Genomic DNA, 25100 nt, shown 5'->3' on the forward strand with positions numbered 1-25100 from the left:
TTATCACCCGACAGGCCGACACTCTATCATCATTATTATCGTCATCTTCACCATCATCATTTTCATCATCATCATCATAAATACCACTATTATCAACATCCTCATCCTACTCCTCTTACTCCTCCTCATCACCATCGTCATCATCAACATCCTCATCGTCATCATCATAATCATCATCACCCCTATCATCAACATCATTCTCCTCCTACTCCTCATCATCATTCTCCTCCTCATTCTCCTCATCATTTTCCTCCTCCTCATCCTCCATTCCTCGTCTTCCTCCTTCCGATCATCATCTTACCTTTATTGTTAGTAGTGACTTCTTCCTGGCAGTTGTGAGACTGATTGATGTTACCAAACACATACAGATCCATCATGACATTGGTATTGCCCCGCCCGCTACCAGTCATCACCTGGCACTCCATCTTCCACAGACCGGTGCTTTGAGTTATCTGTTGAATCTGATTATTAAAGCGAAAGTTGACGAGTCTTTAATATTATACCATCTATGATCTACCTTATGGAGGTGTTGTGATATTCATTCACTTGACTTTCAATCAAAAAGTTAAGGGTTCAAATCCACGCCTGACTCTAACGTCTTCTGGCAAAACGTGAATCCATGTTTGCCACTGTCTACCCAGCACTATACAATTAGCCACTCAGTTATGACAGTAAAGCATAAAGGACACAGGCACTACATGGTTATCCACCATTCGTATTTATTATATACCTCACTTAAGAAATCCAGCCATCTGATTGGTCAAAATTGCATTCATAAACTTTAACTATTCCTGTAAAATTCCCAGTAAAATTCCAAATCCAAATTCCAAATTCGGCACGCCTCGGGCAATAGCACAATTCTAACCTTCCCTTGAGCGTATAAAAATAACTATTTCTCTCAAAGCAGTCATTAATACTATACTATAATTCTGCCCAAACATGGCATGTGAAGCTTTCAATAGCTTGTGCAAATAGCAATATTCATATACATGTACTATTACAATTACAATTTCACTCTTAAATACACTACTGGAAAACTTTTACCCCTCCAAAATCTTTTAAAAAAATAAAAAAGATGCACAGTTCATAACTCCATAGACTGAATAAAAAATACATGGCTACACAAAAAAATAGTTGTAATTTAATACCAAAGCCCCAAGGTATGGCGGACAAAAAGTAGATTGGAGTGTAAAATTCCACTACATCTGTTTGGAGCTCTTATTGGGGTCTCTTCAGCTTTTTTAAGAGCTAAACGTCTATCGATACCTAAGCACTTTTTCATTACTGTAACTCAGGGCACTGCTCATTGGTGCCTGTTCCTCTAAGACCCATGCTTCATTTTTAGTCCATTTTTAGTTTTACATGTAGCTTTCGCTTGCCCAAGCTGTATTGCAATCAAAGCAATAAAAATGTGATAAAAATCAGTGACAAATCTGCTGATAACCAATCAGAAGCAAGAATTTCACTAGCTTACGACAAAAAACTGTCATTTGTCACCGATGATGAGTTTTGTGAAACACCCCCAGATCTATCGATCTTGATTTTTTTTCTTCTCTATGACTTACGGTTAGGGTGCTGGTCATGAGTGCCTCTTCCTCCATGATGTGTGTTTCGATGGTGATCCCGGCAGAGGCGTTGCTCTCAAGGATCTTCTTGTTCCTGAGCCACACCATCTGCTGGGTCTCATCCAGGTAGGTAGCGATGCACTCCAGGGATATAGGGTCTCCTTTGAAGACCACCTGGTCGCTGCTGGGACGGATCTCAAAGCGTGACATCTGCAGGGGAAAGTCTGACCGTTGGAAGAGAAAAGAGAGTAGAGGAATCAAGAGAATTGATCAGGACACATGACTGTCTATAGGGTCTCCTTTGAAGACCACCTGGTCGCTGCTGGGACGGATCTCAAAGTGTGACATCTGCAGGGAAAAGTCTGACCGTTGGAAGAGAAAAGACAGAAGAGGATTCAAGATTATTGATCAGGACACATGCCTGTCTTCAGGGTCTCCTTTGAAGACCACCTGGTCTCTGCTGGGACGGATCTCAAAGCGTGACATCTGCAGGGGAAAGTCTGACCGTTGAAAGGGAAAAAGACAGAAGAGGAATCAAGAGAATTGATCAGGACACAGGACTGTCTACAAGGTCTCCTTTGAAGACCACCTGGTCGCTGCTGGGACGGATCTCAAAGCGTGACATCTGCAGGGGAAAGTCTGGCCATTGAAAGAGAAAAGACAGTACAGGATTCAAGAACTATTGATCAGGACACATGACTGCCTACAGCGATGCATGGACTGTCCTGTAGGATTTTAAACCTTGGTATCTGTAGGAGAGCTTGACGATTGGAATAGAAAAGGAAAGTAATGTAATTAAATTTTTTAAATATCACCAGTCCTTTGGGACTTTAAATCTCAACATCTGGAATGGGGAGTCTGACCATTGCAACAGACAAGAACTCAGACAAATTAAGACAACATATATCAACAGTCCTGTAGGACTTTGAATCTTGTCACATGCAGGAGTGAAGTCTGACCACTGCACGCAGAAAAGACAGTTGAGGAATTTAGGATTTAAGTGATTGTTGCTGTTGTTGTTACTGTGTTGTTGCTGTTGTTGTTACTGGCATTGCTGATGTTGCTCTGATGCTCTTTTCATCATTATGCCTATCATACTAATCCTATCTTAATAACATTAATGACTTACCACAGTTGAGCTGGGCTTTCTTCAGACTGCTGACCTGATTACCTGCCAGAGACTCTGGCACTGCACAGGTCGTACTGTCCGAGATCTTGACCTTCGGAGTTCGATTTCGCTTCCACTTCACGATCCAGTCCAACTTACAGTCGCAGACCAGATACTCTGACGCAAACTCACTGTAAGAAAATAAAAGATGACGTCACTCATCAGAATTTAGTTTTAAAGCCTATCTGAACTAGTTTGGCCAGGAGGGATTATACCTCCCTGCATGGTCACTGACAGGTGGTTATCTCATCAAATCAGCTCTCAATTAACATGAGAAGAAAGGGGAGTATGGGGGACCAATGGTCACCGCTTAAGCATTATTTGCTATATAGAGGGCGTAAGTAGCTATAAGTAGTGCAGTGGGGCTTTAATATTCATTTTATTTCTATGTATACCTTTAAAGTTCATAAATAATTGTTCAATTAACTGCACATGGATAGGTGCACTATAGAAGTATCCAATAATATTATCGTTATTAATCATGAAATCGACATTTCAATGTGATATTTTTATCAAATGCTCTTGCATACAATGGGCAAGGTCAAAGGTTGTACATGCTGAGCCATATCCACTTGAACTATAACTTTGACATGGATTTTACTACCCCTTAATCCTATACAATTGTAATTAAAATTAGAACTACGGGCCTACATACATTTGACGCTATATTATTGTAGACATTTGCCTTGAAATGTTTGTAAGAAATAATCAATACAAGCCAACATGTTATGTTACCATAAAACTCAAATATGACATTTCGATAAAGCGTAAAAGTGAACATTGTGCAACAGCTGCAGAAAATCATTGTGTGAACAGACACTAACTCCTTTAGCTGAAGGGCAAAATAATTGCTTTGATTACAAATGGCATGAAAATAAACTTTTTTGCCAGAGTACCGAGGTTTACGAGGGCAATTAGTCTCATAAAGGTCATAACATCACTGGAAAGGAATCTGCCCATGGGAATCTGGGGATGTTACGACTAGCACAACAATACCAAGTTTGAAGGAAATCAAAAGGCGTGTCTTCATCAGCTCGAGATTGCCAAATAGCTCGCTCTTTCTGATTTGGGAAATAATCCCAAAGTTACAAATCACATCTTTATCAGCTCGAGATTCGACCTCAAAACTTGAAACTCGACCTTGAGAAATTAGCTCAAGATATTTTGCTCAGCCTTCATGCATAGTGCAAGACGCAACGGACAAATAGCGGGATATTTTGCCAAATAGTTGGATATTTTGCAAACTATACCAAGATATCTTGGGATGATTATCCCGACAAAATATCCCGCTAATTGCAACTTCGGGCTGATGAAGATGCAAACTAACTGGATAATTTGGGATTGGGATAGTTGAAATAGCGGGATATTTGGCAATCTCGAGCTGATGAGGACAGGCCTAAAGTTACAGAAAAAGGAGAGCATCTTCAATGGATGGATATCAAAATAATGGTTATTCACCCCAGCTTCATACCCTTCCCATTTAATAATGCCTCCAGAGAATTTGTTTCTCATTTGTCTAATTATGATAGGAAGATGATAAAAGACAACAGATTTGTTTGAACAACCACAGTCGGGTTGAACTTAAATCATAGGAACAGAGAAGAGTATCTTTAATACATGGATATCAAATTTCTGGTTATTCATCCAAGTATAAAACTGAGATGAATAACCAGAAATTATTTATATATTCGTCAATGCTTAGATAGATATTGCTCTTTGTATGATTAGGATAGGATAGGATGACGAATTTGAAAAAAGATATTTATTTACAATTTTCAAAAGAGAATTTGGGATATTTGGAAATGCAATGAACACCTATCACAAAAAGTGAGGAATTTAAAGGATATCATAGCTACAAAGAAGAGCATCTTCAACACATGGTTATTAGATTTTATGGGAATTCATTCATTTTATATTTTACAAAAAAATGGAAAGAAGATTTTTTTAAAACTTACAGTCTCCTGAGCATGGTGAGCCTGTCAAAGGTCGCTTGTGAGATGGTTGATATCTGGTTGTGAGAAAAAATCCTGGAAGGGAAAACACATTAAGAATCATAAGCTGACTGCACAACAATTTTAAAAACAATACTCGTTTTTAGAATTACACTTAAAACATGGTAGAAACTCCCTTAAGTTAGGGGTATAGAAGAAAAGTAATTAGCAAGAAATATGTCTTATTTTTTATTTTTTGCAACAATAAGGTTGGATTTCAAATACAAATACAAACACAAAGCATTACATAACAATCAGACAGTAGTAGAAATAATTTACCAAATAAATGTATAGAAGTGTTATCAAAACATATAAACAATGTAATTAAGGAATTAATATGTAAATATAAAACAATGAATTTTATTCTTCACAAGATTTATAAACAAATTGAGACAGCACTCTTTATTAAGAAGGGATTGTTACCATCAACTTTTTTGGTAATATTGTGAAATTGCTAACAATAGCCACTTTAGGTTATCAAGAGATAAATGTGGATAGCTGGTCATACCAGCAGTCCATACCTGTCAACATTTGAAAATGAGAATTAAGAATTTTTAGCACGGTATGTCTTCGAAAATAAGAAATCTGTACCCTCAACAGGCGTTCGCACATGCAGCGGCAGTGTAACTGGCAATACGCGGTAAATCTGTGCAAAAAAGCAAATACAAATTCGCTGCTCAATCATGCAGCCCTTCAACGCACGCAATACGTGAACTCTCACATTGCGGCATATGATAAAACAGGCTTAATTTGGCTTAAGCAACAAAAAAAAAACACGAAATTTTGAAAATCCGGGATCTCCCGCATTTTGGGGTCCTAAAAATCCAGAAAAACAGGATATTCCGGATTATTCGGGAGGGTTGGCAGGTATGGCAGTCCCTGTAAGGAAAATCCAAAAAAGGCCAATCAAAAAGGCTCACTGCGAGGTAACTTATTGGAGCAGTTTACAGCCTTGGTGTGAATGGGGCTAGGATGGAATGGGTTTACTTACAGTTCTTCCAGTGATGATAGTCCAATGAACATGGTGTTATTCACACTACCAAGCATGTTGTTTGACAGGTCTCTGTAAGATACAAACAAAATGAGAAAAATATTCACATTATAAAATTGGTTTTAATATGAGCACATGTTTTCACTATAAATAGTCATATTAAGTTCTGAGTAGAGAAGAAAGAGGAGAGGGATGACGAGGAGGACGAGAAGGAGAGGGAGAAAGAGGAGAAGGAGAAATAGAAGGAGAAGGAGAAAGAGAAGAAAAAGGGAAGAGAAAGAGAAAGAGAAAGAGAAAGAGAAAGAGAAAGAGAAAGAGAATGAGAAAGAGAAAGAGAAAGAGAAAGAGAAAGAGAAGGAGAAAGAGAAGGAGAAAGGGAAGAACAAGAACAAGAAGAACAAGAAAACAAAGAAGAAGAAGGAGGAGGAGGAGAAGAAGAAGAAGTACAAGCAGAAGAAAAGGAAGGAGGAGGAAAAGAACAAGAACAAGAAAACAAAGAAGAAGGAGGAGTAGGAGGAGGAGAACAAGAAGAAGAAGAAGAAGAAGAAGAATGAGGAGAAGAAGAATCATGAGCAATTCATCTCAACTCTTCATCGATCATGTAGTTGATTAAAATCATATTATAGCACTGATATAACCCGAGGCATTACAACTTCACATTAGAAAATAACAATTTCATATATATATATGACAATCTAATACATCAAGTTCAAATAGACCAGCTGTACTCATCCCTCATGTTTTATATTTCTATCAAATTCATTTGGCAGATTTTGTAGGCTTGTACACATTTTTATATTATTTATTCAATAATCAATCTAACATTGGGTGGATGATGGATGTTGTGACAATTATATTTTTTTAATAAATAGTTTGTTTTTTGTAATCTCTCATTTGAAGATGTTAAAAACATTGTAGCATTTACGACATCTGTATTTCTACCTACTTCATCCTATGCTTGTATTGCAATGAGTTTCTGTCAGATATGAGCTCATGAGAGATTTTATGATGGTTTTAAATTGACAAACTTGAGTTTTATCTGCTTGTAAATCAAGAAATACATCTTGTACTGTGACATACTGATATTAAAAAGTTCCATGTTCAATGATTTCTCCCAGAGAAAGATAAGGGGGAGTATTTAATATGTCACCACATGTACATGTAGGTATTACACAAACATGGTATATTCTTGGTGATTTTAGAGTCGACTACTTATTTAAGTAATGAATCTATTCATAGATGCTGTTTTTTCCCACTTCCAAGATCTAATGACATATCATTCGGTGTATTTAAAGCTGAAGAGCTCTAACGTCACTTACAGAAAAGGTAGAGATCTGAGAAGAGGTGAAAAATAATTTGTGAGCGTTATTATTGTTATTATGCAAGTGTGGAAGAACTTCAGATAAAAAATGTTCCCTGTAAAGCATGGCTCTTCAAATGCCTTAATATTCTAAATATGCCATGTAGCGTTCAAAATTGGGCCGGATTTTTATGCCACATGTTCGTGTAGTCCCATATACATATTTTTGTGTACAGCGCTTATAACTTTACCAAGACTGGGCCAAATTTCATCATCATTTAGATGATTCCAGAACCTTGCAGTACACACCAATACTTATATGCTAGATGATCAACCTTTTCTGATCTATTCCACACCGTTTCTTTCACAATGCAATCGCATGACCAGAACTCAACTTTTTCTTTAAACTTGACTGAGATCTTGACTGCTTTTATGTGATTTCAGAAAGCATGACTTTGGGAAAAAAAATCAAGTTTCATTACCCAATCCATTATTCTCTGACTGAGAGTGGAAGTCTCAAACAAATTGAAGCATATGACTTTGTTTTTGTTGAATTCTTTTCGATCATGTAATTCTTCTCTCTATTTGGCAGCTGCTTGAAATTTGTTTGATTTAAAATTATTCTTATTTCATCAGGGACCCCAGCATTATTGAGGGCATGGGGACGGACAATTTTTTTTCTTTATGGGGACCCTTAACAGAGAAAGTATGAATCATACAACATGAATAATAAGACACAGAATATTTCTGTGCAGAAACCTACTGTAACTACCTAAGATAGTGTATCTACATTTCTTCTTTCCTAATTTGTCCTTCTTTTCTGTGATTCTCTTCAACTTTATACTTTCCTAAAAGTTATTTGATAGCATTTCTGGTGCCAATTGTACTAAGAGTGTGCCCCATGGTGGGGGCTGAATCAATACTTAATAGACAGAGTGTCTTTTTAATAAATGAGATAGCAAAATCTTTATATCCTTTATTAAATCCATTTCAACTTGCATACTCGACCATGACCTATTGTAAGCTTGTAAGCTCTCTATCAGAATACTTATTTGATTTGAATCCTGAGTAATTTCTATAATAAACTGTTGATGATTTTTTTTTTTTTTTTTTTTGTTGTTGGTTGCCCTACAATCTTGTATACAATCTTCTCTACAATCTATCCATCTCCGGCTTGTAGAATTTATATTCAATGAGTTTGATATTCCTGCCTTTCATCTCCATATGCCACACTTTCACTCTCCACATTCTCAAATACACAAACACATAAAGTGCATGTATCTCTGTGTTTGTTTGTTTCTTTGTTAACTTATTTTACTGAACTGAACAAATTGATTAGAAAATATCCATCAGGCTAATGATAACTCTATTCATCACTACCAGAAAATGTTGAAGTATGTTATAGCATACAAATCCATTCATCTGCCTTGAGATTACAATTCCCAATTCTAGGAAAATCACTGAAGTATTCATGTGACAGCAAAATTTTTCCCTCTGTTCCTCATCTCTCTCTCTGTCTCTGTCGATCTGTCTCTGTCTATCTGTCTCTGTCTATCTGTCCCTGTCCCTCTCTCTATCCCTTTCTCTCTCCCTCTCACTATCTACCATTTTCCATCATCAGCTTTCTGTGCAATCAAGCTACAAAATCATCTGTTGCATGGAGTCAATGAACATATCCATCATCAATAAATGACCCAGACTTTTCTTCTTTTCATTCAATAGGACCCCCCCCCCCCCCCCCCCCCCCCCCCAAAAAAAAGAGCTACATCGAATGGCAATTAATGACCAAACACAACTTTTGCTCTCTACCCTTGCCCAAGGGAAGGGATGGGTATTTTTCCTGATTTGTAAAAAAGAATAATAAAGGTGAGCCATGATTTTGAAAGTGATGTCAGGTATTTCAGATTCATGCCTATACATCACCCTACCCTATCAAATTGGTTTGAGAATTCATTAATTAATTCATAAGTCTCATGCAGGGTAGTCAACCTGGATACAGCTAGGCAGCCACGTTCGTTCCAGCTGCCTTCCTTCCGTCAATGAGAGCGATCGCGTGGAATTGCAAGAATAACAGCGTGCCGTTGAGAGTTGGAGTATTGATCAGGGGAATCAAATTGGAAAGAGTTTGGCTGTCACCGAGTTGGCTGGCTGCTGACACAGAATTCATTTCATAAATTGCCTTCTTATTTACTCTGCCCCCCAAAATGACTTCTTCTCAATCATATCATTCTTAATCAAAGATGGAATCTCACGAAAAATGAGAGAAGTAGATGAAATAAAAAAAAGAGCATTTATCAATTTATTCTGGATGCTGCATCAACCCTCATGGGGTACCATGCTGAACCCACTTATGATCTTTATTTCCCAGTCTCCATCAAAATTAATTTTCAATTGAATTAATATCGAAATTGTGATTTTGTTTTCAGATCAATCAGAGAAATGGATTATATCTTGATCTAAAGTAATATCATAGAATAAACTTCTATGCATGAGCTGCAATTTTGTTTGTTTACCCAACGATGGAATTAAATATAAAATATATGTCAGGCTTTCATGACAAATCTTCTGCTCTAATATTGCTGATATACAAAGTAGGACAGATAAGTGGAACTGAAGTGACAAACATGATAAAAAATGAAATATATACATATAGGATGAATTTCATAAAAAAACAAAGAATTTGTCTGATTCCCTTTAGCTCCCGTTTCCATTTTCTGATTTTGACTTTCTGCTCATCATTGCAATTTACTATATTCAGAGCAAGAGGAAATTAATTGTGTGTCTGTATTGCTACATGTATTATATGATTTTGTAGTACCCAAAATTTTTCTATTGAACAGAATAAATTGAAGAACCGCGCTTTACATCACATTATAGCTTTTCAACAAATCAGTGGAAAAAACACCTTTTTGTTCATATGTACGTGTAGACATTGCCATTGTGATCCTTCATTAAAATCAGCATTTTTCCTTTTACGAAGGGTTACTGACTTTCGCGCCATGATGACACTCCCTCTCTCCACTCTCTCAAGCATCCTCCTCATTTAGACAAACCTACATGTAATAACCCTTATTTATTATTGCATTATAAATAATCAGTTTCAAAAGGGATTGCTGCTATGAAGGTATCTGGTATGTGGGCCTTATAGTTTCAAAATGTTTCAATTTTCAAAACTAAGTCCAAGACACTTATGTTTGACCAAAGAGGATAACCCTTATCTTTCTTCCTAAATGTATCTCACTTTCCAAGGTGGGGAAGGCAAGGGAAGATCATTTCTAATGGATGAGTAACCATCAAACAAAATTATCTAGATCATGGCAAAAATGTTGTCCCCATACCAGTTAGTGAAACGTAACTGTAGATGCTTTAACACATTATCATTTCTCATATTTCTCCACAAGGCACACTTCTAAGAAAGTAACGATAAAATAGTCTACTATAAATTTATCAAATCATTTGTAAATCCGCCATGATTAAAGGCTGCACCTAGCATCTTTACTTTCCTTTATGCCCGTAAACGATCTCGCATGCGGGAGGGGTTTGAGGAATATGATTTCATTTTATCCTTCTTGAGCGTTGGATCTCTGCGAGTAGTGTGATTCACTGAGCAAATTTGATTTTCTCATTATCAACAGCTTTCCTTTCTGATTAGATGGCTAGGGGGCATATTTGTCTTCCTGCCCTCGCTTGTCCGCCTTCGTACAGTTACACATGGGCCCAGTCATCTCAACTGGTGATATGTGATACAGAGAGTACAGGTCTCACTTCAGTTTTTTATTGTTGACTATTCTTCTCGGTTTCACCTCATTTCTGCACTTAAATATGTAGGTCTACTGATCGACCAAGCTACATGTACATGGTGTATCTAATCCTTTTCCTATCCCTCTCTTGTTCCGTCCTATTATCTTCTTTTTTTTAATCTCCTCTTCCTTTTATTTCCCTTCCCGTTTACCTTCTCCTTTTTATCTCCTTTCTCGTGAACTTTCTTCTTCTTTTTTTAATTTTCATCTACTAATTGTCTCTCCTTCATTGTCTTCCTCTTGTTCCATCCTATCATCTTTCTTTTATCTCCTCTTCCTATTATTTTCCTTCCCATTTACCTATTTGTTCTTATCCTTTTTTTAATTTTCATCTTCTACTTGTTTCTCCTTTATTTTCTTTCTTAGCTTCATCTTTTCTGGCATCCTATCTCAATCTTTTCTCTCCCTCTCATAATAAACTCTCAAAATATCCTTGATTCCTCACGGGTGACACGACATTTGCTCCGGGCTTTATTTCGTCTAAGATGTAGGGTTAGGGTTAGGGTTTCAATAGGGTTTTATGTTAGGTTTAGGGTTAGGTTTAGGGTAGGGTATAGTGTTGAATCTAGGGTTGAAGTTAGCCATTCGATTAGTGTATGAAATTTACAGCGGAGCAATTGTCGCCGGAGCAAATGTCATGGAATCTTCCTCACGATATCTGGCAATATTTTTATTTTAAGTATACAAGATACTAAACATAGCAATTTCAATAACATTGTTAAAGGTAAAGACCAGTTTTGGAAACGCTCCCCTCTCAAAGAATGAAATGGATGCTCTTATTACCAATCATGTGAAAGAATATGTTTTGACTAATACGTGATGATACAAAGTTTGCCAAGAAACAGCCTACTAATTGATATATTTGGTAAATTATTATATCTATTTGGACCTGATAAATATCGCGCACGTGTCACATAGTCCCATATACATATTTCTGTGTACAGTGCTTGTAACTTTACCAAGACTGGGCCAAATTTGTTATCATTTTGATGATTCCAGAACCTTGCAGTACACACCAATACTAGCAGCTACATCATCAACCTTTTCTGATCGATTCCACAACGTTTCTTTCACAATGCAATCGCATGACCATAAGTAGTCTTTATCTTTAAATGTGCCCTCACAAATAATAAGGTATAACCAAATAATAGAGTATCATAATAACTGTATTGTCTATGATATGTTTGACATTCTTACCTCTACATACAACAAAGGTCATATTATATTCATAACCATGGTCATAAGCGATGCTATCCAATACGATGCAGCACAACACTCACTTAAACTCATCAATAACAAATTAACCCCACTACCCATTTACCATGGAATTAATATTGACGGGCGAGGTGTACCTGGCATGAAATACGTGGCAATTAGAGAGTCGTCTGCCACACGAGACCTCGTATCATGGATATTCAATTAGTCCAGCGAACCATTCCTGCAATTGTCGCAAGTAGACCACAAACAATCAACTTATTGCTACCAAATAAAACATTTACGGTTCTAATTTTATGTTGATGATCTCAGGAAAATGCAGACACCAATTAGAGACCTAATGAGTTCATTTTTAGTAGAATTAAATTAGATTTGTATTGAAAGTATTCATCATTGAGATATAAGAAATAAACATAAATTAAGAAAATACCTAATAAACAGAAGAGTGTCTCTACAGTGTTCTTGAAACATTTTCTAATTTCTATTCAAATTGAGAAACTGAATACAAAAGGGAATCATGCGCATGGATTTTCCTTTCTTTTCATGTACTTTTTCCTTCACTTATCCTCTGATGAATACAGTGTAGTCCTGATTGTTTCAGGTTATTTCCATAAATGAAAATGCATTCTAGAACAAGTCTTCTTAAACACAGTGCATGGGTCAATTAGAGCATTTTCTTTTTTTTCTTCAAAGAAATGGTAAAGCACATCACATTCATTCCTCTTGAATTTTCAATATCAACCCCTCTAGACGCAGGGGCACGAAAGGGTTAAAACCCCTAGCTTGAAGATCACCAACGTCTGTGACATTTCCAGTGATTGAAATTCATTGACTGTTGACATTTCCTCCAGCAAGGCCGAGCTTGTCTTGCCTATTGTCATCCAACCAACCGATTCATTTCATTTCCCACTTTTCTATCATTTTTTCTACTGCGCAAGCCGCGATCACAATGTGCTCCATGAACCATGGGTTGTCATCACTTGCCGCAAAAGAATACCTTGAACAAAGGAATCTATTCTTGAACCTTACCTAGAGTACATGCACATGTATGTACACCCCGCTTCTCTCCTACGCCCCCACCCTATTTCCATCTTGTATATTCTTGAGGGTTGATAATACAATACCATGGCAACAGCGGTGATAGTAGTCATATCCCATATGGTAAATCACACTTGTGGGCAAGATTCCATTAGAATGCTATATCGTTATTGATTTTGTGGTAAATGTTAAAATTTACTCAATCATTCTAAAGCATTTCCCTACTTGCAACATATCGTCTGCTTAGAGCCAAAAGGGCAGCAAACTGTGTGTTAGTGTGTGAAAATATATGACTTACAGGGAAAAAAAACTTTTGTCGAAGGCGGGATTCGAACTATTGCGTACAAATGAAGATTGGGACCCGTAACCACCACCTTAGACGGCTCGGCTATCCGGACTCTGATGCTTTCCCTTGCGCCTTTCTGGATTGAGGTTGCGTTAGCTATGTCAAAAACTTAAATCTAGATCTACCAGTAGAGTTTGGTTGGTAAGTTATGAATTTTATTTACGAGATTGACAAAACTTTGCCCTTCATTTAAAAAATATTACACATAATTGTCGGTAAGACATGTGTTATTCTAGACAGTTATTCTAGAAATGTCCATCACCTTTCATTGTTGTCCCATATGTACAATTCGTGCTGTCTTTCCTGGTTTTGACTTGCAATTTTTAATTTTTTTTTACCCTTTCGCCGCAAAGGTCGTACCCCGACTTTTTGATATTTTCTCTCCCAAAAATACTGCGGCCTTTATGCCGGCAAATACGGTAGTGCCCTTTTAGCGCCAAAACAGACATGTTTATTGTCTGGTAAAAGCCAGAAGGGCTAAGTAGAAGGATAAAAGCTAATGTCCTTCTGACTCTCAGCAGATGATACTCTAGTTTTCCTAACCACTTTGTTTTCGCAATAGGCAAAATGAATTCCACATGAGGAATAATTAATATTTAATTAGGCGTTGGTATACCAGTTTGTATTGTCATTGGAAAAAGTATATAATATATATATATCACTCCCCATGTTATATTAAATGTAAAGGCCATTGACTTTAAGTCAACAACAAAAAATCCTTGGTGACAATTAGTTTAAATTTCAAACCCTATTTTTTTTAAAGTACAGGACAGGAACATTCCAATATTTCTTTGATACATTATCTCACTGCGCATATATGCAATTAGAGCAGTACAGTATACGTATTCATCCTATTTACAAGGTCATCACAAGAGCAATTCAATTTTATTCATTTTGGCTCGGTTATCGGAGGATATGAGAAATAATTTCAACAGAGAGTTCTTTTATTAAAAATATTGAGACCAAGGTTATAAACCAAAGATATGCATGTATGCTCAAACGTCATGGCTGCTAACTGCTAAGCAATAAAACAGATTTTAATACAATAAAATAAAATGATTTAAGTTAGATTAATACATAAATAAATACATTTTTAAAACTAAAAATAAATCAGTCTATGGAATCTACTAAACTTTCATTGTCGTTTAAAGAATGAAGAAATTAATTCACTCTGAATGAATAACTAATGGACCTTGTGGCAGATTAGCCCTGTGCTAAACAAGTTATCCAATAAAGTCTACTACTACTACTACTTTATTTACGCTATCCTGCTTATAAATGCTGCACAAAAACACTAGAATATCTTTTGCCAATCAGGTCAACTGCGGCATCTAAAACAATGGTACTCTGCGGCATCTAAAACAATGGTACTTGCCTACAAGTTAAGGTTAAAGCATGGTCGATGGTTAAAGTCTGGTCATTTGGTGAAGCCCAAATAAGAACATAGGTATACTTATTCAAGGTAGCAGCCAGAATCAACTAAAATAGAGATATTAAAAGTCATCTCTACTTCGTAAGCGAATTTGTCATTTGTGATAGAGCTCTAATTTTTGGCTGACGTCACTCGGGCCAGCAAATTGAATGATTTGAATTATTTGGGATCCTCCGTGAAGGGACGTCTGCTTACAAGCTACAGTTGTCAAATTATATTCCACTATCCAGCCACAATATATGCATGTCTTTGTATACACAAGAAAGGAATGTATCAAACCATGCACTCTCCGAATATAAATCCTTCTTCAAAACATGATTTATCAACATTATTGTTGTATCACTTGCAAAGAGAGGAATTGTATTATATACTAATGAGTTTCATCTGAATAAAATTTCCTAATGGAAAAATATATTTTGTTTAAAGAAATAATTCCCTACAATCCATCTACAAAGGGGAAGAGTTCTGAAAAGGTACACATATACATGCAATCTGAATTTCAATATTTCAAGTAGGTTGTTTTCTTCTTTTTCCAGATTCTTTTACCCAGATGTTCATGGAATGAACAATGTGATATAATATATACAAAATATGAACAATTGTTATTTGGTGTTATAGAGAGTACACTGAAATAAAAACAGACCCTACATTTTGAAGAAATGAGAGGTTATAATTCGTTTCGTAAGACGAATGAGCTAGTGAGAACATTGAAATGAAGATTTCCTTTGGAGCTACAGAAAATTGTCCCATTCGCAGCACATGCAGAGTGCCCCTTGAATAGCGCCCTACTCTATCCTCACCTCTCCCCTCTTGAATCACTTAACCAAGTGAGTCTAAATCACCTGAGCATCTTCTATAAGGAAGTCCCTTTCCGTCAACAACAATACTGCCTCTTCCTCTAACAAGCTATTCACCCCCCTCTATCTCCCACTCCCCTATCGCCATGACGATGACTCACTTCATTAATCTTCATGTGCGCATACATCAGGAGCCGAGTGCCCGATTCCGACGCTCCACTCAAACACACACAACACACACGTAACATTGAATTGGTAAAGTCAGTCGCATCGATGCTAGATCCGCTCCAATGCGTTATGCACTGCTACCCTTCCCATCGGGATGGTGCAAAACCAATTAAGCGTCCACTAGAGTTTCTGGTCGGGGTTTCTCTCCCTCCAAACATAAAAATACAGTATTTTTTTTATGTGGCCTTGTCCGCGACGGACCTTCAGGCATGATGGAGATATTGATTATAGTGATGCATATCACTGGAGTGGAGTGAGATCCGATTCCCTTAATGAACTTAAGGCACCGAAACAATACTGTGAGAAAACTGTACAAGTGAATTACATGTAGCTTTTATTCTTTAAAAACCTACCAGTGGTCATACCATAACAGTGCATTGCTATAATAAACAACAAGAGATGATACTTGTACTTTTTAATTTTGACTGATAATAACATTTAAAGAAAAACAAAGAGATGCTGCCTTTCCCAAAGTTTTTTGAAAAAAGTAGAAAAGGGAAAATAGAGAAAAAATATGGACACAGCTCTTTAAATCCCCTTTCTTGTATAGCTTTGGTAGTTTTCAAAGAAGCTATTGTACATAACATACATGCGCATCATTTTGAAAAGAGAATAGAAAATAGTTTAAAATACTTGTTTTTGGATTGATGATGTTACATGTATGCTCTTCTGACAAACAAATAACAAATCACTCTCTAAAGTGAGATACCATGCCCTACTTTTTCTGACCTCCCCCATGTAAGTAAGAATAGAATTCTCTGATCTGCTGTCAAGTACCTTCTTATCATATACGAGCATTATGGCTGGCTGCCCGAAAGAAGGCTGTCACGAGTCACATGTACGCATCGTGCATGGGAGTAATGGCCTTCTTGCTGGCAGCCAATGATATGCATGTAGAAAATCTCATCTACACATGTATTTCATCATGCATATATAGGCTGGAGTATCAATGAAAGAACAAAAGGAAAATGCTCATCAGCAGTAGATGTTAAAACATTCTCTGAGATGTTTTTTAAGATGGCCATTCTGAATTTTCATATTCTATATTTTTATTTCTCTCTTCTTTATACTATCATTTCTCTCTGATCCTCGTTGAATTTTCACAGAATACTACTCATACTTCAAAGGTAATATCCCACAACTTGTATAGCTTCATCTAAATCTATCATTCTACCCCGCCCCCCCCCCCCCCACCCCACCTCCCCTTCTCTTTCCCTATATCTCTTTTTCTGTATCTGTGAATCTCTTTTCTTTCTCTCCCACTCACTCACTCACACTCACTCACACTCACTTACTCACTCACTCACTCACTCTCTCTCTCACACTCACTCACTCACTCACTCACTCACTCACTCACTCACTCTCTCTCTCTCACACACACTCACTCACTCACTCACTCACTCACTCACTCTCTCTCTCTCACACTCACTCACTCACTCACTCACTCACTCACTCACTCTCTCTCTCTCACACTCACTCACTCACTCACTCACTCACTCACTCTCTCTCTCTCTCACACTCACTCACTCACTCACTCTCTCTCTCACACTCACTCACTCACTCACTCACTCACTCTCTCTCTCTCACACTCACTCACTCACTCACTCACTCACTCACTCACTCACTCTCTCTCTCTCACACTCACTCACTCACTCACTCACTCACTCACTCTCTCTCTCTCACACTCACTCACTCACTCACTCACTCACTCACTCTCTCTCACACACTCACTCACTCACTCATTCACTCACTCACTCACTCACTCACTCACTCACTCCATCCCTCCCTCTCTCTCTCACTCTCTCCCACCCTCTCTCTCTCACCGTCTCTCTCTATCTCTCTCTCCACCTCTCATCATCTTTCTCCCACCCTCCCTCTCACCCTCCCCTTCTCATTGATGGGTCCGACCTCAAGCATATGACACACTATGCTCTGACTAATCAGAATGTCTCATTCATCACGAATATAATCTTGCTTAATTTCATTTACCTAAAAGAAGAACAATCAATTTCTACAAACCTATCAATGAAAATTAAAAATGAGGTTCTTCACCCCCATGCGCATCATCACCAATGGCACAGAAACCATCCGTTAATCCTAATTGATTTTTCGCATAAAGAATTCCCCTGGGATACATTACCTATCCTCTCATTAACATCAAATGAACTTGCATTTCAAGCCCTAATTCCTTTTATCTCGATTACTTCCACAGTAGCGGGCTCGCATTCCGAGATACTCGGGAGGAACTCGTCAGGAAAGAAGCAAGTAATGTAGAATTTGCTTGTCCTGTCACCACTTATCACAATGAATGAAGCCATTAGGATGTTCACTGACCTCTAAATGCATGCCATCCATCTCATTTCATTCCTTTACTCTCACGTTCTTTCCATCATCTGCCTCATATTCCATGCTTTGACTTTCCTCTCCATCACTCCTTTAAAGGTATAGACCAGTTTTAGAAACGCCCCCTCTCAAAAAATGAAATGGAAGCTCTTATTACCAATCATATGAAAGAATATGTTTTGACTAATATGTGATGATAAAAAATTTGGAGGGAAACCGCCTACTAATTGATATATCTGGTAAATTATCATATTGATCCGACCTGGATAGATATCGCGAATGCACTTCAACATTGAATATTAGGGCATATGTTTCTGCTGTTTTTGCGAATTTAGGTTGAAGTATTGCCATCTAAACCTTTGAAGGCAGTATTTAAACAATATTGAAAGGATATTTGTACCCAATACCCTTGAACCGCAATTTTACCACTACCGGTATATATCTTTAAAATCTTCTCTCTTTCTACATTTCTCTTTCTCATTCTAGGTTTCTCTCACTCTTTCCCGATTTCTATAAGAACCTTCATCTCTTGCTTTGTATCTAATCTGAATTTCCCCATTAACTGTCTCTCTTTCTCATTCTCTCTTTCTTTGTCAGTTTCTTTGTAAGCCTTAATCTTAGTCACTCCATTCCCCCCCCCCCCACCCTTCTTCTCTCCCTTTATACCTCTATACTCTCTCTTTCTTTCCTTTTGTCTCTCTGCATGAAAGCGCAACTTCTGACAATTCATTGCATACTACAAGAACATGCCAAACGTAACCAAACACTCCTTTGTACAACCAAAGCAAGGTGACAGATACAATACAACGCAAAATTGATCTTCTGTGACATCCAACAATAGCCTTCTTTTTGTTGGTCTAATCTTGCCGCTCTTCTGTCTCGTCTTGCCGCTTTCTGTCACCGTATCGCCGCTCTATACAAGCATCCTCCAAGGTTCTTTATCTTAATAGGGCTTGCATTTGGAAATGACATGTAATTAAGTTTTTATTGGTGATGTTTGATGAGGCAGAGAGAAGACACTCATCAGTCAGATCAACGACCTGTGACTCCGGCATAGCGCCCTCGCAGGCTCATCAAGGAAGGGTTCCCCTCATCAAGGGAAGATGGCTAATTCCTGGAGATGATCCCCCAGCTCCCTAGACAAATTGCTTCTCTTGAGGAGATAGCGACGACGACTTGGGCCGTGTTTCCATTCCCAGAAAGATGAATGGACTCCCTCCCTCCCATGCAGCCCTAACCTTCTTTATTACATTCCCTTAAGAATACAAGCTATTTGAGGTATTCCTAGAACTTGAAGGTGGTCCATAGGGAACAGTCCCTGTGTAAAAATTTAAGTAGCCTATAAAAGGGTCCTATAAATGAACTTGATTGGTCGTCCAGAATACCATTAAAAAATGCTATCAGTTGGGCAAGTATATGGAGATATATACATATATTGTATATAGTAATTATTGATATAATGAATCTGGCAAGCATTGTAGTTTGTAACATATATAGTGGCTAAAACTGACAAAACATAATTCAATTATCGTCACAGATATCTGTACCTGATACCAAAATATCAGCATTTTCCACAAAGCCACCAATTCTAAATTAAAAACCACAGAAATACTACCATCTAATGCAATAAATTAACAATCCATGTTGATTGATCTACCACAAAGGTAAGAAAAGAAGTTAAATGTAGATGGCAATAAACTATTTATTTCAGAAGGTGTTTGAAGACTGGAAAAAGTGAAGTATTACCATTCAAATGGGGCAAGAGTGCAAACATTTTCAAAACGATACATTTGACATTTTGAACATGCTGGATACACCCTTTACCCATGTAGTATCTATTACAGCAATATAAAGAATGAGATACAACATTTCACACTGTCACTCCTCAGCCATTTTAAATGGAGTTTTTAGAATGTATCACCTATCCCATTTTTAATCTCACCTCGTTCATAATTAATTTTCTAACTATCTTTCACTACACCTCCCATCATGGAGAACATCCGAGAAGAAAATGAGTTGCTAATTTGACTTGGGAAAGAAGTGGTTACGACAAACCCCGAAGACGACATTAAAGAGAGATCAACTTTTCACTAGACTGACATTTCATTTGGATGACGCATCTTGGACTATGACTCATAACAGTTCCTTTCATCAGCAAATCAAACTCCTTTAATCTCATAGTAATCGTGATACTGGAGGAATGCATCTTTGTTGCCAATTTGCCTCTACCAATACCTTAGTGATTTCTATAATTTTGGCTCTGCCCTATTGTTCATATTTTAAGAATAGTCCTAAAGCGATTGGCTAACTTTATCTCAGATTCTGAAACAAAATCCTGGATTTAGCTCATGCTGAAATGATAATTATAAACCTTTTAGGTAAGTCAAGAACCTTTTACCAGCCGATCATCTGTCTGATTATATCAAGATAATTATGATTGGAATTAGAAATAAAAATTTGTTTTCCTAACGGTTTTTATAACACTACAACCTATTGGGGAAAATGAGTCAGGTAAAACTGGTCACTCAAAGATTTTTACTTTTTTGAGGCACTTCATGATCACTTTGAAGTGCAATTTTTTTAGGGCTTCAATATTACACCATATCACAGTCGCTGATAACACGTAGGGCCATGCATCTTAAATTTAACATTGTTAAACGATGCCTTTAAGAATCAATTAATTTATGGTCAATTCATGAATTTTCTTCCCCACAAAAATGCATCCATCTTGCTGGCCTGCACATTCTAGTATTTTTTTAACTGTTCCTTTCATCAGCAACCTTCTCGAGAAGGCAAGAAGGTCGTTCAAGATATGTATTGTGAATAGCAGTAACGACCTTCTCACTAATAAAATGGGAATACTTACAAGACAGTGAGACTTGTCAAGCCTTCAAACGCTCTGGGTTCGATGTAGCTGATAGAATTCCTGCTCAGGTTCCTGCATTGAGAAAGGACACCAAAAGAAAAAACGAAGGCTATAAATAAACTGATATTTGCAATATCCACTACACATGAATGACTATTCTGAATTAATGTTTTCATTTCTCACTTTCTTCTGTTAAGTGTAATATGCTTTTTTGTTGTATTGCATCTACCCACATATACATGTACATTAACACTTTTTTCTTCTTTCTATTAGGCACTATGTCATTTTCAAATGAAATGCAACGGCAATAGGAAGGTTCTTGAAATGTCAGCACCAAATAATGACAATACATGTTCTTGCTAGTCTTATCCATGTTTCTCTCTCTCTCTCTCTCTTTCTCTCTCCCTCTCTCTCCTTCCCTATATATATATCTTCTTCCTCCTCCTCATCATCACCATCACTGCTCTCCTTCTCTCCCTCCTCCTCCTTCTAAGATTTACTTGTATCATGCATATGAAAATGTTGGAAACACAGGCAACAATGCTTGGTTATTGAGGTGAGGGAGGGGGCAGCTAGATAGGTGACAAAATGAACACAACAACACACATCTGCAGTTGGGCAGCATACGCCTACATACACATATGGATTTCACAACCTCAATTAAATGATTAATGAAAAGATTTCCCCTCATGACCTTGCCCCTTCTAGCTGACCATGACATCGTCTCATTATCCAGTAAAACCAGATGACCGAGTCTAGCACGGACATCTGCCCATCTGCCCATCTGGCTAAGGGACAGTACACCCATGTTTTATGGTTACTGGCTGTCATATTGCATTCTCTATGAACGGCATAGTCGAGATGCGCCAGATACCAAGGCGTCATTAGCAATGCGGGGATCCAGAAATCGGGTTAGATACAATCTACAGCAGGGAAGCATATGAGATGTACCCCAGTTCAGCCTAGCAAAAGTCGTTGTATAACTCTACGAAAATCATTTAGCAAGGCACAAAACAATATTCTTATTTTAATTTATCTTTAGTCTCAATGTCCCATATTAATAAAGCATCAACAGTATGGTAAAAATGGAGATTTGATCCTAGAGAATCAAGGTTCACTTCTAGTATGAATGTTGTATTATATAAACCCTGTATAACTGAAGGCACTGATGATTGGCTAGCTGACTGAAACCATACATAACATCAACTGATCTCTTCAACACAAGTTTCATTGTAAAATTTTCTTTCACGTGTGAACGCCCCTTTTGCTAAATCGCAATTATTATAACGATTCTTTACACGTTTCTCTATTCAACTTTTGTACAACTTTCTCCTTGTGCGAATGGGGCAGCATTTTTTGCAGGGTCTCTCTGTGTACTGTAGCCTGGTGCTATGTCCACTTCACATACCATCATGGTTGTTTACATCTCAAACTGTAAACATCATACGCATTCCTGTCGAACATCTGATTGGGATAATTTTAGTGCAAGGAAGAAGCTACACAGTCACATCCTTCTGCAAAGCAAGCTTACATCAGTAGGTCCATGCTTACATGTAGGAAATCTAACATCCTCTTGTTTTGGAGCATCATCAAAATCTTGTTTGATCTCTTTCTATTCGTCAAATTCCTGTCAGATCATAAATCAGTAGAGTGATAATCATACAGGACCGAAATTGCAATAATTTCTGTACTGGATTCTTTGTTAAACACACAGAAAATCATATTTTCTTCCCTGGAATACTCTACTCTTTCACTCACTTATATTTTAATCAAATTGGATGCTCTGAAATGCTTGCACGGCGACCAAATTAAATTTCAACTGATTGCTAAAACTTTGAGTAGGTCCTGCCCCTCACACCCCTACCCCCTCATGTGGCCTACATGTATGTCACTATTAAAACTGTTTTCACACTGGCAATATTTTGCTTAACCCCGTACTATAGTTTGGGTTAAGGGGGGGTCTTAGCCCCACCTATAGTACAGGGTTAAGCCTATTCCACTTTCTGTTCAGACTGGCTTTTACCAAAGTGGGCTAAACTCCGCAATTGTGGTGCTAACTCCTGCTAACCCCGCAATTGCGGTGCCAAGCAAATGAATGAGAACAGAAACGAAAAATAGTCCGGTACTACGCAATGGAGCGTATCGCAGCTGGCCAGAATTGCAGTGAGAACAGCGTGACTTTTCTTATTCCGGAATAGGCGCTAGTACGGGACTAAAAGCAGCATGTGTGAAAAGCCAAAAAAAAATAGTCCGGGGTTAAGGATAGTACGGGGCTAAGCAAAGTACGGGGTTAAGCAAAACAAGTGTGAAAAGAGTATAAGAGAATACTCATTTTAACAATTCAATGCTCTGCCTCAACTTTTAAAAATGTCTAAAAGTAACAATTTCTCTCTTTGGATCAATATAACAAAAAGGATATTAAAAATGAACATTAGGGATTCAGGAAGAAAATAACAAGATATCTGTATGTATATTAAATCATAGTCCGGCTTAACATTTATGGCAGGCTTTATAATCTATAGCCTTTGGGTCTGTGAAAGGCCATTCATCACTAAGCTCTCCCTTTAAAGGTCAACAATCTGGATTATTCAAAAAGCTAACACCAGGTTATATACATCAATCCTGGGCAATGATAAATATTGGGACGAGATATTAATTAGCGCATTCATCACTCTCTGAATGCCATCACCGTCATTAGCACAAATCCCTTATCTCAATATCATAAGGGACTTCGGGCTTAACCCAATGACTGCTGAGTTCTCTCGTTCCCATAGGCTTTTATACAGGAGCCATGAAGTTCCAGGAGGCAAGGGGTTAAAAAGATGGTCTGCTAAGAACGGGGGTGATAGTGAGCACAATTTTTGTTTGCCCTCAACCACGCCCCTCTGGAGTAAAAAAAGAGAGAAGAGGATTCAGGGGGGGGGTGGTATTTAACAACATTTCCCCCCTTTTGAGTAAGAAAATTGGGAACAAATACGGCAAAATAGTGATAAAATCTGGGGGGGGGGGGGGAGGGGGGAGAATAAAATCGGGTAATACAAAAAAAAATCTGGAAACCAATTTAAATCAGATAATTATCAGGCCTGTAAGAACCAAAAGGGCATGAACTCTATGTAAAATGATGTGAGTAAATGTTCTTTTGGCTTTCAAATTTAATAGTCTCTGATTTGGTGCAAATTAAAATTGGGGGCTCCTCCCATCACAGTTACACTGCCATGTGAAAATTCTTAGTAGTAAGAAGGGAACCACAAACATGATTGAAATATATTAAACAGTTTACAAAAGTTATTTTTGAATACAGAAAGGGAACTATCCATCCCTTTTGGGGAATTTTTTGTTGTTGAAAATCCCCAGAAAGGTATTAAGAGTTTTAAGGTACCTTTTGGGTTAAATATTTGAAGATGGGCACATTTCCTCTTGTGCACTTGATTTTAAAATGGGAACATGGGCTTGTTGTGCCCCCCCCCCTCCCTCACTGTCGATTTTCATCTTACATACTGGTAGTAAAGAACTTCATCATCTTGCAGAGTAAAGGATGACATTACGACAGGACAATCCCAGCGCCTTATGGTGTTTTGATGCGGAAATGGACGAATCGCTAGGAGATAGATATTAGGTATTCAAGCTTGAATCTCTTTTTACAAGTGAAAGGGGGATGGATCCATATCTCTCTCACCGATAACAAGGTTGGTGTACTATCATCCCCAGTCACAGAGCACACTGTGATGTATACATGCAAAATATTCTATGAAGATGATTGATCAAGATAGATCTAGGCATAGTGGTTGTCTAAAAGGGACTCTTTTTTAAACAATTAGCAGGTTTTGTTCAAGTTGTTGCTATGATTATCAAATGATTAGGGTAGGCTTTGTGCTTACAAACTGACCATACAATTTGGTATATATGTTTAACATGTTTGAAATCTTAATCAAGTTCATGCCATTTAAGGAAGCATATTTTAGAAAAACCAAGCTTAAATGTGCTTTTTTCTGTTTTAAGATGGCCCCCTTACAGGTATAA

At 37.6% G+C, this 25100-nt stretch overlaps 1 protein-coding gene across 1 annotated transcript in view; it reads right to left on the bottom strand.

Moving 5' to 3' along the window:
• Window positions 1-21256, bottom strand: part of LOC762521 (adhesion G protein-coupled receptor A3) — a 34230-nt gene extending 12974 nt beyond the window's left edge. The window contains exons 1-8 of the mRNA XM_030986023.1: window positions 21081-21256; window positions 5716-5787; window positions 4689-4760; window positions 2695-2864; window positions 2118-2204; window positions 1987-2065; window positions 1566-1833; window positions 302-461 (exon numbers count right to left, since the gene is read on the bottom strand). Of these exons, the coding sequence (XP_030841883.1) occupies window positions 302-461; window positions 1566-1833; window positions 1987-2065; window positions 2118-2204; window positions 2695-2864; window positions 4689-4760; window positions 5716-5787; window positions 21081-21256 (1084 nt within the window). The remainder of the gene's footprint in view (window positions 1-301; window positions 462-1565; window positions 1834-1986; window positions 2066-2117; window positions 2205-2694; window positions 2865-4688; window positions 4761-5715; window positions 5788-21080) is intronic.
• Window positions 21257-25100: the final 3844 nt, after the last annotated feature.

This window comes from Strongylocentrotus purpuratus, unplaced genomic scaffold, assembly GCF_000002235.5.
Source record: "Strongylocentrotus purpuratus isolate Spur 01 unplaced genomic scaffold, Spur_5.0 spur5_scaffold_15, whole genome shotgun sequence".
In the NCBI taxonomy this organism is placed as follows: domain Eukaryota; kingdom Metazoa; phylum Echinodermata; class Echinoidea; order Camarodonta; family Strongylocentrotidae; genus Strongylocentrotus; species Strongylocentrotus purpuratus.